We start from the raw sequence: 13,696 nt of genomic DNA on the forward strand, positions 1-13,696 counted from the left end.
CCTATTTTAGAAGATTTTTTGTACATTTGTGAATTTAAAATTCATGCTTCAAAATCGACTGACCCAGATTCAACTTCTTTTAGGTTCAAATATTAATTTTTATATGAATTTTTCTTTTTTTGTATTATAAGTATACATCATGTGATGTTTTAAAGTTGAGCTTTGACACCACAGAGCCAAAATTTATCAGTTTTGATCCCAGTTGTCACTTTATCATTCTCTCTGTATTCTCCGGAGCTTATCCCCACCAGACAATGTAGGGACTTTCCAGAAGTCCATCATTTGCATTAAGTTGGTAGGTATTATGTATATTTCAGGCAAGAATGCAGTGATCACTTTCCTCATGACTATAGAAAATCAGCTATCTTGTCTGCCATGGAGGCAGTAGGTTGTCTTTATTTCATGATTATTTGAAAAGAAAAGGCTTTTCTTTTCTAAGGAAATGGAATCATTTCCCTAGCTTAAAATTACAAGATTTTGTTGGGATTCCAGTGCATCTCTTTTCATTTGGAAAACCAGGTTCCAATGTTAACCTGGATTCTGTTTATCATGACATTTTGTCTGTTGGAGGCTAATTCATAGATTCTGATATTGTCACCTGGACTTGTTGAAAATTCACCAATAACAAGAAGAGTTTTAACTTCTATATGTGTACCAGATTCCCAAATCATCTTTACCACTATGCAGCAGATGACATCAATACAGTGAGTTTCCTTGTTGAGAAACTGATATTCCATCAGAAACTGAAGGGCATTGTTTCTGATAAACTATGAATGTTACATGCAACTTTTTGAATATCTCTCCTGGTTTATTGGCAATACAATGTATAATAAATTTATGATCCCATTATGCTGCTTAAGAATTTTGTTCTGCATTGCACAAATAATAGATCTAGAACTAACCTAAAACTTTAAACAATCTGAAGGTGTTCACTTGTTGTCTTATTAGTATTCTCCTAAATTTCAACTTTTAAGATGCATCCCCACCATTTTATTTACTATCATTTACTTTTTTAACTGTTTACAACAATAGCACCTTAAATGTCCCCAGATGCATCGCAGAAACATTATTGTACAAAGAAAATTAATACTATTTCATTTGAAAAGATAGCTGACCAAAACCTGTCAAGGTCAGAGACTTTGAGAGTCTTAAAAGCAATACGAGTTAAAGAGGTGGAGAGACTTAAGGAAGGAATTCTGGAGTCCAGGGTCTTGGTAGCTCACTTAGCTTCTGTGTTGGAATTAAATTCAGGATTGAGCAAAAGATTAAAATTAGTGTACAAATATCTTTTATTTCAATCTTTTTATTGGTTTTAACATACGCAAAAATACATAGGTACATATGGAAATAATAAAGTAAATTAATATCAAGCTACAAGTATCAAATAACAATGAACAAGGTACATATGAACCCATGTTATTGCATGGAAAAGAGTAAAAGAGAAAAAAAAAACATATATCCCTAAACTAAGAATCAAACCCCACCCTATGAGGGTTGCTGGCCAAGTTAAAGAATCCACTACTACTAATAATATTTATGGGGCATAAAAAAAATAATTAATCTACAAATTTTGAAAGTAATTACCCCAAAGAAAAAAGCAAGTTAAGATCTATTGCAGTAGAAGAACTCCTAATTTTTTTCTAGAGACAGACATGCATCACATCCGACAACTATTAAATGTGAGTGGGAGGGACAGCATCTTTCCATCTTACCAAAATGGCTCTTCTAGTAATAAGGGAAGCAAAAGCCACTACATGGGATTGTGAAAAATGTCAATATTAATCCATTGGCCTACTCACTCCAAAAATAGCAATGAAAGGGCTAGGAGTCAAATTAATATTAAGAACTAATGATAAGGTGCAAGATATCCCTTGCAAGAAATTCGAGAGAGAAGGACGTGGCCAAAACATATGATACAACGTACCTTCCTCAGTTACGCATTTTTCACATTTAGAGGTAATATTAGCATAAAATTTAGCTAACTGAACCTTGGAAAAGTGTGCTTGATGGACTACTTTAAATTGAATTAGTGAATGCCTTGCACAAGGAGAAGACGAGTGAACATGTTTCAAAATAGAATCCCTTGGAGTTTTGACGAGTGGTTGTTGAAAGTCTTGTTCCCAAATTTTCTTAATACCACCCAGGGAACTGTCCCTAGATCTTAAAAGTAGATCATAATGAGCAGAAGAAAATCCTTTATCATTAAGATTATATCCTTCCCAGATAAGGTTAATATCTAAATCCTGGGGAAGCTTCAAGAATTTAAGAAGCCCCTATTCTGTAAATAATGAAAAAAGTGATATTTAGGTATTTTAAATTTAATAGATAATTGTTCAAAAGAAGCCAAATTATGGTCAATATATGAATCTAGAAAAGATTGGATGCCCAAGCTTAGCCACTGAGCATAACCAATATCTTGGACAGAAGGTTAAAAAAGGAGTTATGTAGAATAGAGCAAATCAATAAAGAACCTATGGTAAACAAAATGTTTTCTAAATTGAAACCCAACTCTCAAAAGTTTGTCTGACTACCATTTTATCTCAAAAGGATGCAAAACTGAGTGAGTTTATACAATTGGGAAAGAGCAAGACTCTGAAGGGATGTGAAAATGCATCAAAGCACAATCTGCTGGAGGAACTCAGCAGGTCGAGCAGCATCAATGGGAGTAAATGAATGGTCAACATTTTGGGCCAGAACCCAGTCTGATGAAGGGGTTTACTCCATATTCCAGCACCTGCTGTCTCTTGTGTAAAGATGTATAAAAAATTTTTTTTAAAAGGTGTTATATTAATCTACTGAAGAAATGGTAGGTCTCAGGGAGAATAGATGAACAAGAGTTTTTGCAGTCAGGTGAAAAATACATGGATACATGGATGAAGATTCCAGCACCAAAAGAGTTAAGGCAATATAGAGAAAAAATAGGTATTCTTACTGATGACAAAGATTTTTTTTAAATTTAGATATTCATAATGGTAACAGGCCGTTATGGCCCACAAAGCTCAAATACCCAAACTAACCAACAACCCCTGTATGATTTGAAGGGTGGGAGGAAACAACCCAGAGGAAACCCATGGAGACATGGGGAGAAATTTCAAACCCCTTACAGACAGCACGGGATTTGAACCCAAGTCACTGGCATAGAGTTTCAAAAGTCAAGATAAGTTGACTAATTCATCATTTATCCCCAGAGTCTAAGACATACTGGGCTAGCAAGATCTTTGCTCTCCAGCAAGACCAGTTAAGTAGAAACATCGGGAGAAAGGGAAGAGTTCTAGACAGGTGATCTTGGCCACTAAGATTGGAGGAAGGCTCAATTTAGGCAGGGCATAATCTCATCGTTTAAAGCTGTGAAGTGGTCAAGAAGGGTAATAGTGAGATATAGATGGATGCCATAGGTGGGCATGTGGAAATTGGTGCCACCATATTGGATGATGTTGACAAGAGCATTATGCACGTGAGAAATAAGGGGAGCCAATAATAAATACTGGGGCATCTAAAATTATAATGAGAAGAGAAGCCATTGTCTCACCTCTCTTGATATCATTGGGTAAGAGAGGTGAGTACAGTCTCACTCATTCAGTTGTTGGGTCACAAAGATGTCTTCCACTAGGTCAAAAGTAGCAGCCAGTACCAGAAGGATAAAATTAGATAGCTTTAGTGAGAAGTTGGACAGTAGTAATAGTTCTTTTGGTAATAGTTCTTCAGAAATAACTGATACAAATCAAATTAAAATTAAGGATTAGAGTACAGGTCACATGAATCCCAGTTTTATTGTAGGATCATACACAATGGTTCCTGCAGCATTTCAGTGCCGATTTAAATTTAAAAAGTAGGTCACCTGTTTCTGTTCAAACGGATCAGTTTTTGGAGGGACATAGTGGATGAAATCAATAAATCATCATATTTACAGCTTTATTGGAAAGAACTACAAATGGATTCTTTAAACAAAGAGTCCTGCTTAATACTTCAACATGCTTACAGTTTTTTTTTAAATTTCTTTCAGGCAAATACATCACCTTTGTTGTAGATCCATTCCTTTTCCAAATTATTGATCTGTTCAGAAGACAAATAAACTTCAAAAAAATTTCAATGGAGATATCAGCAAAGATTTTTGGTCACCTACCCCTAGATGACCCCAAAATTCAAATATCGAAAGAAGAGATTCACAGGCACTATCGATACTTAAAGAGTGAGGAGTTAAATGTTTTGCTTAAGAGTACAACAGAAAATCTTCAGAATGCCCTGAGACAAGAGATGATGGAGTCAGCAGAATGGAAAATTGACTATTTATTTGAGTTCTGTTCCCGTATCTTTATTAAAACCAACTATCTATCTCTGTATGGAAGAGCTGTGATGAATGAACAAAGGCGAATCATTGAATTAAAGGAGAAATTTTTAGAGTTTGACAAAATGTTACCCTACATGCTTGTGATTCCAGTAGAGCTTGTAGGCAATGCCAAAAGAATTCGCAAAGAACTTCTAAGTTACTTTACATCAGACAAATTGGATCAACGGCTACGCAAGGCAAAAATAATACAAGCCAGGATGGACTTGCTTGACTTGCAGTCAGGTCATCAGAATGATAACAAAGCAGGTAAGGGAAAAGATAAAGAAACATTGTTCTTTCAGCTGTGTGTCACCAAATTATTATAATCTTCAAAAATGCCATGCCATTCCTGCTATCTGCTTCAGGCTATAGAGGAAAACTAACGTGCATGATAAGAATGATGGCTTCACATTTTTATTGCAATTATTGTCAAGTGAATTTGAATACTGTGCCTTTGTTGTTCAAATCCATCACTAAATTCTGTTTCAGTCTAATGGATATACAGGTTTTATAAAACAATATTAGACAATAAGATGTCTAATATTGAAAATGTAAATCCACAGTTTAACAGATTTCCTGGTGAAATAATAAGGGCAGAGAGTAGGACTCCAGTATTAGTGTTGAGGACTGCCTACCCTCTATACTTATCCACACTCAGCCAACCCAGCTCATTGAAATCCTCTTCTCTACGAAGAATGGGTCTGCACAGATACAATCATATTCTGCATAACCCTCTCTCTCTCTCTCTCTCTCTTTGGTGTTATGATTTTGCTTACTATAGCTAATGCCATGGTATGACATGCGGTGCTTTTGGACTTTTTCAGCCTATCTTTGTCAGTTGACAAAGTGAAAAATCATTGAGGAAAATATGCTTAGAGGCAGAAAGGTGTGTTGTGCTGTCTACTGAAAGTGGAAAAGATTATTAAAAAGTATTGGGTTATGTGAATATTTTTGTTTTACTTGAATCTCCTCTTCCAGCATCTGGATCCCGGCACATTGAACAATCAGGAGGAGATGGCATACCTCAACAAGAATCGATCCATTTATAATTCAAATTGTTCACCAGGGTTGATGGAAAAGCTTGGGGTGCATGTTCCACTCTGTATTCATGACAAATACAGAAAATTTCAGAAGTCTCAATTCAGGCTAAAGCTCAAAAATTTTGATTTTTTTTTTTATGTTGAGAAGGCAATTCCGTGACCTTGAAAGTTTTAATATAATATTTGAAGTGAGTTGATATTGTAATATTTTCAGCCTACAAAAGCCTTCTGAGATAATTGAATTCATCTTTTCGCTGATGTGGTAAAACAAGGCACTTATTGCTGATAATGAGGCAGATTTAACAGAGCTACATTTATCCCCCCCACCCCACCTTCAGTATAACATTACTTTGAAACTGTCCTCATTAAGCAGAAAATTAGACTTCAGAAGCCTATTGGTCCTCATTAGCATTCACTGATCCTTGGCTGTGTCTTTGTCCTAACATCTTTTAATTAGCACACTGCAAATCTAATCAGTGTAATAAATGCTATTAATCTTCCTTTTCACTTATTTTCTCACAGCACATCATTTTGCCTTCTTCTGGGCTTCTGTTGCAAACACGATTCCAACTGTATTCTGGGTCCTGTATCATCTTATGAGGAACCCAGAAGCCCTTGCAGCCGTGTATGATGAAATTGATCAAGTGTTACAGGGAAAAGGTCAACAGCGATCCCATGACTTCAATATCAACCTTAGCAAAGAAGAATTGGACAGCATGGTGACCCTAGGTAACTCAGTTTAATTCACAGTTGGAAATGAGAAGTGTTGTTCTGGTTTCAAAATATACAGGACATCACAGATAGCCATTTCCTCATACATAATGGAACTAGTTTAATTTCTTGTAAACATTGACACATTCTATGACTCCACTCTGCCACAGAGTGCAAGGCAGAAGTAGGGGTCCAGTAGTGTTGACCCTAAAAAGCAGTTCAATGCTGGAGGTGTGGGTTTGCTTAATTAAAGACAGATTCTTCGTTCAACTGACAGGGCAAGCTTTTTTTATGGTTAAAAAACTGTAATAGTCCATTAAAATGTCATTGTATTTAAAATAAACCAATATTTAATTAATTATTACAGTTTTGAACTTTGAAGGACTTCACCCAGTGATGATATAGTGAATTAAATGCATACCAGAGTTGGTGCAATTCTTAGGGTGTATTCAATAAGGCAAATATGATCAGGAACATTTGAGTTCAAAGTTTCTTGCTACATTGTGCTAGCTACAAAATGAATCACTCAAGTCCTGATGGTAATGGTTAATAATTTTCTTTTTTAAGCACTGCGTGAGTTCTTAAGTCATTTTTAATTTGTTTGGAAATATAATGCTTTATGAAAATAATGATAACAGTTTCAAAGCGTATTTCTTGACTTTTTTTGCACTTACTATCTTTCATTCTAATAATTGTTACTTTTATGGAAGATAACAAATTTTTCTAAAAAGAACTTTTAAGTTTTTATAATGAAGCTAAAATGCATTCAGTGCACAGTGTGTTAAGCCTCTATATTGGACCTGACATCCATTTTGGAATGAGAAATGAAGACGTATGATCCTTTTAATCTTGGGAGTCAGCAAAACGGAAAAAAAATCCTCTGAGGAAATGCATGATCTCATTTGAGAACAGCAATCAGACCTTATCTGACACCAGCTTCTCGCTTGCTTCAGGAAGCAGCGTAATTTCAAATGTACAACATTTTAGAATTGGGACATTCAAAAGGTATTGTAATAGAGGCTGACTTCTGGATGTAATGATACTGCAGTGTTTCAGGATACAGTAACCTGTCGATGTAACGTTTTCTGATACCTTTCATGAAGCTTGCGGGTTCAAACCCCATTCCACAACATATAAAAATCAAGCCTGCTATCTAAGTGTGGCATTACATTTACAAAAATTGTAGTCCTTAGTTTGAGAATTAAACTATTTTCCCAATTGCTTGTTTGTGTAGAAATGAGAGACTCCATGGCACATTTCTGAGGTTTGTAGAATGATCTAACCAATAACTACAAATGGATTAACTTTATCCAATGCATTCGCTGTTTCGGAAATGTAAACAAAAAATGATGGTAACACTTTAATCAGAATGGGGAAAGCAAGGGGGAAAAAAAGGTTAATGTTCAATGAGGAAAGAACCCTTATCTACCTCTGAAAACTAGCTTGATTTTCTCTCCTTCCCAGTTGGGTCAAAAGGTTTCAGACCTGAAAGTTTAACTGTTTCTCTTTCCACGGACTTTGCCTAGTATCTTGAGTGTTTCCATTTCTGCTTTTTTTAATTTCAGATTTTCAACAACTGCTGTTTTTTTTAAATTCTATTTGTTTATGTTTGTATTTTGCCTTGCGCAAATTATCATTACCTTTATCCTCATCAAAATTTTCAACTGTAATTGAATTTGTGATGTGTAAGTCTGCAGTGGATACATTAGTAATAATTTTTCAAGAATCAAAATTCTTTTATGGTCATTTAATAGTACAGAACATGCAATAATCCACAAAATTGCCTTTTGCCTGCTGCAAGGCAGACAAAGAGTCAACTTTACTGTGGCCGAGCACCCCTTACAGTACGAGAGAAAGAGAATTGCAAGAGAGTCCCTTCAGAGTCACTGAGTGTCCATGATTTGCCTCCAGAACTCCCGCAACCTTGCAGCCACACAGATTCCTGTTCAATTGTTCAGCAATCAGAGCTCAGATCCAAACTTCCTGCATGATCAGGAAGCCTTCAGCTCCTGGGGCCCTTCGGGCACTACAGCACCCTCCTGAATCTCAGCTCTGAAATCTGGTTCCCATGAGCCAGTCTCCAACAGCCCACATCCCGTGTGGATTCTCTGACAACGTCGCCAACAGCCTCCAGCCTGTGTGGGTCACTCAGCCGCTGAACCCCTCGCTGGTCTGCTGCTGTGATTGTCTTCTCTGCTTCACCTTCTCAATGTGGGGTGTTCTCCCCATTTCTGGTGCCCTGCTCTCTAGTCTGCTGCTCCCTAGAGTCGCAATATCATGTGGCATTTGCTGAGCCCAGGCACTGCCATTTTGGGCAAAGACCCGTGGTTGCAGGATTTTAATTTAAAAACACCATCAGCTCCTTTAACAGGCCATTTAATGCCTATATGCAGCTGCCAGTATTAGGCATCTCAGGATCAAATCTCACTTAAAAGCATTTTTATCTGAAAATGATGGTGTGAACAGTCAAATCCAAGTAAAGCTTATGTTCAATGGGAAATTGGCCCAGGCAATCATATGCACAATTTATTTTTTTTAAGTATATTTGTCTGCTAACAATTATATTACAAGTCACACATAACATGTTTCCTCTCTTATTCATATAAATTGGAGGCATTGGACACAACTCACAACCTTTATTGAAAGATTGCCGTAGCACTGGGAATGCATCAATTTATGTCACTTTAATGTCATACTATTCACTGCAGGTAGCAAAGATGTACACAGTTAGTAGGTTAATTAGTCACATGGGCGCATTTGGGTGGTGCAAGTTTGTGGGCTGGAAGGGGCAGTTATCGTGCTATGTCTCTAAATTGAAAAAAATAATCACAACTCTCTGCAGGCTACTCGAACACCTGCCAATGTTCATGGAGTATGTTTAAAATATCAGGGAGTGGGTTTTTTTTTACTATGAAGCTGCAAAAAAATTGATTCAATGGGTCCTCTATGGTGCTTCTCCATTGGCAACCTTTCCAGCTGATGAATGATAGTATCTACAGCAATGCAAGCATCAGCTACACCGGAATCAATTTGCCTTAATAAAAATACATTTCATTATTTGAATAATGCTTATTTTGTAATAATAGTTAAAAACTATCAAATGTTAAAATATTAAAAATGGTGACATATTTGGTCCTTTCTCATTCCACTACTTGCATGTGAGTTTCCCGATTCAATACTGTATTGAATGACCACTATGTGAGCATGGTCTAGTTGCTGCAAGTCTGCTCCCTTTGAGTCTTTACAAATTTCCTGATAACCCACAAGTAGCTCGTGCCCTCAATGAGTCACCTTTAGACTGTTGGCCATGGCCAATGGAAAGACCCTTGTAGATGGGTGGCTGTGGAGCACAAGTGAACCTGCTGCCGAAGAGGTCATAGAGTTGTAAGAACAGAAACAAACCCAAATTTTCCACACCATCCAATGTGCCATTCTCAGTCCCACATGCTTGTCTTTGGCCCATTTCTATCTAAACCTTTCTTTTTCATGAATTGTCCAAATATCTCTTAAACATTGTAATTGTACCCACCTCTATTTATTTCCTTTGGAAGCTCATTCCATATACTTACCATCCTCTCACCTTAAGCCTAAGCTCTTTAGGTGAAGGGACATCAATGAATTGAAACTGCCATCAGATGGCCTTTTGGGAGTAGATTGATAGAGCACCACAATCTGTGGGCACTCAGTTTACTCCTCTGTTGACCAACAGCTGACTCACTGACAGACACTGAATCACTAGGTTGTTGCTGTCTTCAGTCATCTCTTTGAAGTTTGCTCTTTGTACAATTTGAACAGGACATTGTTTCTGATTAAAAACAATTGCAAGTGGGCTTTTAACTCTGCTCCTGCAGAAGAGAGACAAGTTTCTATGTAACATTTTTATTGCTGTTATATTAGTGATCTACTTGAGTGTGGCATCGTTCTGCAAACATACAACAGCAGTTTCCTCTTGGGCACCATTGCTTTACTGCTGCCCATTGGAAAAAAAATCCCATGTCCACTGAAAAGTGGACAGGACAACACAGTAGAACAACATTTAGTGTTGTTGCCTCACAGTCTTGCATGTGTAGAGTTTGCACACTCTCACTGTGACTTTGTGATTGCCACCTGTGTGCTCCAATTCCCTCCCATGTCCCTTAGATCTGCTGGCAGGTTAATCAGGTACTGTAAATAATCCTTTCATACACATTAGTGGCAAAAAGAAGAAATAACTATAGCCCTGCAACTTACTACTTCTCACATATGGAAATAAGGTGAGGGGGAACGAGATTTGAGAGGATTACACCCATGCAAGCCGGCCAACCAATGGGTTGTAATAAGTATGACACCAAACTCTTCTCTTGTGGCACAGATCAGGCCTTATGTAAAGGATGGTGAAACTATACAGAAGCAGGAAAGATTTTTGTGGCCTCTGCCTGTGCCTTTGGAGGCTGAACTAGCTGATCCTGTGTGGATTTATAGTCTTGGCTACTGTGCTCTGTGTCACCTCCTTTGGGTGCAGTAGATGGACTCCTCCATGCTTCTACTCATGCCATACATTCATCTGGGCAGCCTGACTGCTCCCTGTCTCATCCCATGCCATCCTGACTGTAATCCTCTGGGGCAGTGCAAATCTGGCGCCTCCCCCTCTGGTGTGTGCCTGCACCAGATTCCCTACACTTGAGAAAAGACGGCAAGCTCCCTGTGTCACACGTCCCACTGACATAATCTGTTCATTCCTCCCACTTCTCTGAGATTGTTTTAATGGCTAAAGTCATCCTGATAATTACCATTCTCTTTCTCTTCTTCCCCATTGTCCCCTCCCACCTCAGTACTGCATGTTCTGTTTCCACCCCTTCTGAAGAGTGAGGATTGGGGAGATCATGTGATATATTCCAATACCATGGACAAGCAGAGAAAGCAGAAAATATTTTCACTTGTATAGTAATGCAACGGTGCATGATAATAAAGGTATGACTGACGGTTGAATCGAAGAGGATGTTGTGATCCCAAAGTTTTCTTAGTGAGCACATCTGAATGATTGCTGTTTTGTTCCTGAAGTGTTTTGGGGATTGGTGGCCCCTCCACCCATCAGATGCAGGATGACAGCCCAAAATGGATCAAGCAGTGCACATGTGAGAGCCCCCAATGCACGCCCACTTTTACTTATTCCTCTGTCATTTTCTAATCAGAATGGCATAAGATTATCTCTTCATTAACATCTCTCAGCTGGCTTGACCTGTCATCGTGAGATGCTACAGAGTAGAAGGCCTATAGTGAGGAGCGCGATCTGTGCTGGTATATCCCTTTAAAAGTTGATGCCATTTTCTAGTTGCTCTACATAATGAGGAATTTCCATTGCAAATTGCAGGACCTATTTAAACACAAGATCCTGACATAAGCTGCAACAACACTATTTTAAATGTATTCTTGGCCAATTTTATGACTTTTTTTTGCAAGGTATTCAATTCAGTGAGCACCTACGCTGCACATTTTTAGTGCCTCAAGAGTGAATCAAATTTATAAGCATTATTGTTCTACAAATATAATTTTCTTTTCAGACAATAGCTTAATTAATCATTCTTTAAAATGTCCTCTCCTGCAAAAATAATGTGTGTGTGCATAATCATGTTCTTACATATCCCGCTGAATAGGGAAAGAAATTATTTGAAATTAATAGTGTGGCATTCCAGTGCTGAAATACTTTAAATGCTGGGTTTTAGAAGTCGACATCCATATGCTGTTTCTCCAAGGCACAAATTCATACTTTAATACCCATCATTTAGATATTTTAAGCAAAAGTAACAGCCGTCTGATTTTTGACACACGCCAAGAACTATTTGTAAACTCGAGCTCTCCCGTCAATCACAATGCCAATCTGTCAGCCACTATTTATACTGCTGCCTTATTAACATTGCAGCTGAGTGACATCAGCCATCATTGACCATTGTCCTGATTGACAAGTGGGTTGCCATCACATAGTTTTTGGGATTTTCATATTCCTTTATAACGGGTAAAATTAAATATTAGTGTATGAATTACAGGGGAAGAATTTCTTTTTGCTTGATGAACCTTGCAAAGGCATCACAGTGGTCATGAAAGTAGATTTGAATACATTTTTACACAAATATTTACTCTTTCTTGGTGTCATCCCTAAACAAGTACAATATGTGCATTATTGGTGACTTTTGTTTCCAATTGGAACTTGGTAATTAGTCTTTAAGTTTTGAAATTTGACATGGAAATAATAAACCAGCATTTGGGAACTTTTCATTTTATGCTAATCTAATCATACAGGATTTGGTACAAAAAGCCATGATTTTAATTTCAATTTTAAAATGGGTCTCTCTTCCCCTGTGCTCATAGTTATTTTAGATAGTTCAAGATTAGTTATTGATGCAATAATATAATAGTGTTCTTTTGAGGTTCTGTTTGGTTAAAAATAAAAGTGATACAGTACAAGTCCAAAAAAATCCAGATGCCAGAAATCCGGACAACCTGAGAATCCATACTTTTCAAAAGCTCTCAAACTTTTAAATTTAGCAGATTTTGTGCGTGTGTGAGTGCATGCATAAGTGCCACAAAGGCACTTATTGACAATGAGCAACCACTTTATTTTTCTTTAAAACTGCTCATTTTGACACCTGAAGCATGCTAATGAATAAACTATCAAAATTTACATGTTCATCTCTTCTTGAATTTTAAAAGTCCTGCTCAAGAATCGGGAAAATCCAAAAATCTGGACCAACTCAATCCCTGAGCAGTCCAGAATTTCAGACTGCTTCTGTATCAAATTATTTTCATTCTATCATGTGAGATTTTTTAATGAGTAAGCCATTTATAAAAACACCTGAATTAATGGATTTATTTTGGTTGTGGTTATATTGCACAATAATTCATCTTTCTTTAAGTAAGACATCATTATCGAACCTCATTGTAATGTCCATTCTTCTGCCGATTCCAGTTCCTGAGTCAGATAGCAGATAGAAAGTGACTTGCAATTCTTTTTTGCTATCCTCATTGCAGAATATCATAGGTGACCAGGTATCTAATCACCTTGCTGAATTTCAGGTTGACAAATTTTTTTAGGCTAGTTTGTCTCCCTGGCAACTGTAGAAATACAGATTATTTAGTTTCACTTCTTAATATGGATCATTTTACTGTTTCGGGAAAAAAATATTTTAAGAAAATCCAACTTATGAGCTTAGTGCCCCCCCCCCCCCCCGCCCCTCACCAGATTTGTAAAAGTTATTGGATTCTACTGCTCACATTAAACCTCAACAAGCATTATATTAATGTGCAAACACTGGCAAAGAGGCATTCCGCCAGATGTCTTGGTCGGTTTGCTCTGGGAATCATGTTTCTGTCTATAGAGTCCTCATCTCTCAGTGTCTGCAGGATGTTCTGGGCTGATCACTACCTGATGGTCTGTGTCAAAGGTGCTTGGAAAATTCTTTTCCATTAAAGACAGGTGATGTGGCAAAGTCCAGCCGACTGGGACATTGCATGGCAACGGGGCCAGGCCCATTCTTCGCAATACCTCAGCACATCGCAGCACTTGATGCCCTCGTTCTTTGGTTCCACACGCAACCTGATGCAGTCGCACATGAAGGTGATAATTAGGATGAGGGCCATACTG

At 37.6% G+C, this 13,696-nt stretch overlaps 1 protein-coding gene across 5 annotated transcripts in view; it reads left to right on the forward strand.

Moving 5' to 3' along the window:
- Positions 1 to 13,696, forward strand: part of LOC138755424 (cytochrome P450 7B1-like) — a 199,215-nt gene that overhangs the window by 158,045 nt on the left and 27,474 nt on the right. For all 5 annotated transcript variants that reach the window (XM_069921383.1, XM_069921385.1, XM_069921387.1 and 2 more), the window contains 2 exons: positions 4,004 to 4,594; positions 5,890 to 6,096. In XM_069921383.1, coding sequence (XP_069777484.1) covers positions 4,004 to 4,594; positions 5,890 to 6,096 — 798 coding nt within the window. The remainder of the gene's footprint in view (positions 1 to 4,003; positions 4,595 to 5,889; positions 6,097 to 13,696) is intronic.

The sequence above is a fragment of the Narcine bancroftii genome, chromosome 2, assembly GCF_036971445.1.
Source record: "Narcine bancroftii isolate sNarBan1 chromosome 2, sNarBan1.hap1, whole genome shotgun sequence".
In the NCBI taxonomy this organism is placed as follows: Eukaryota; Metazoa; Chordata; class Chondrichthyes; order Torpediniformes; family Narcinidae; genus Narcine; species Narcine bancroftii.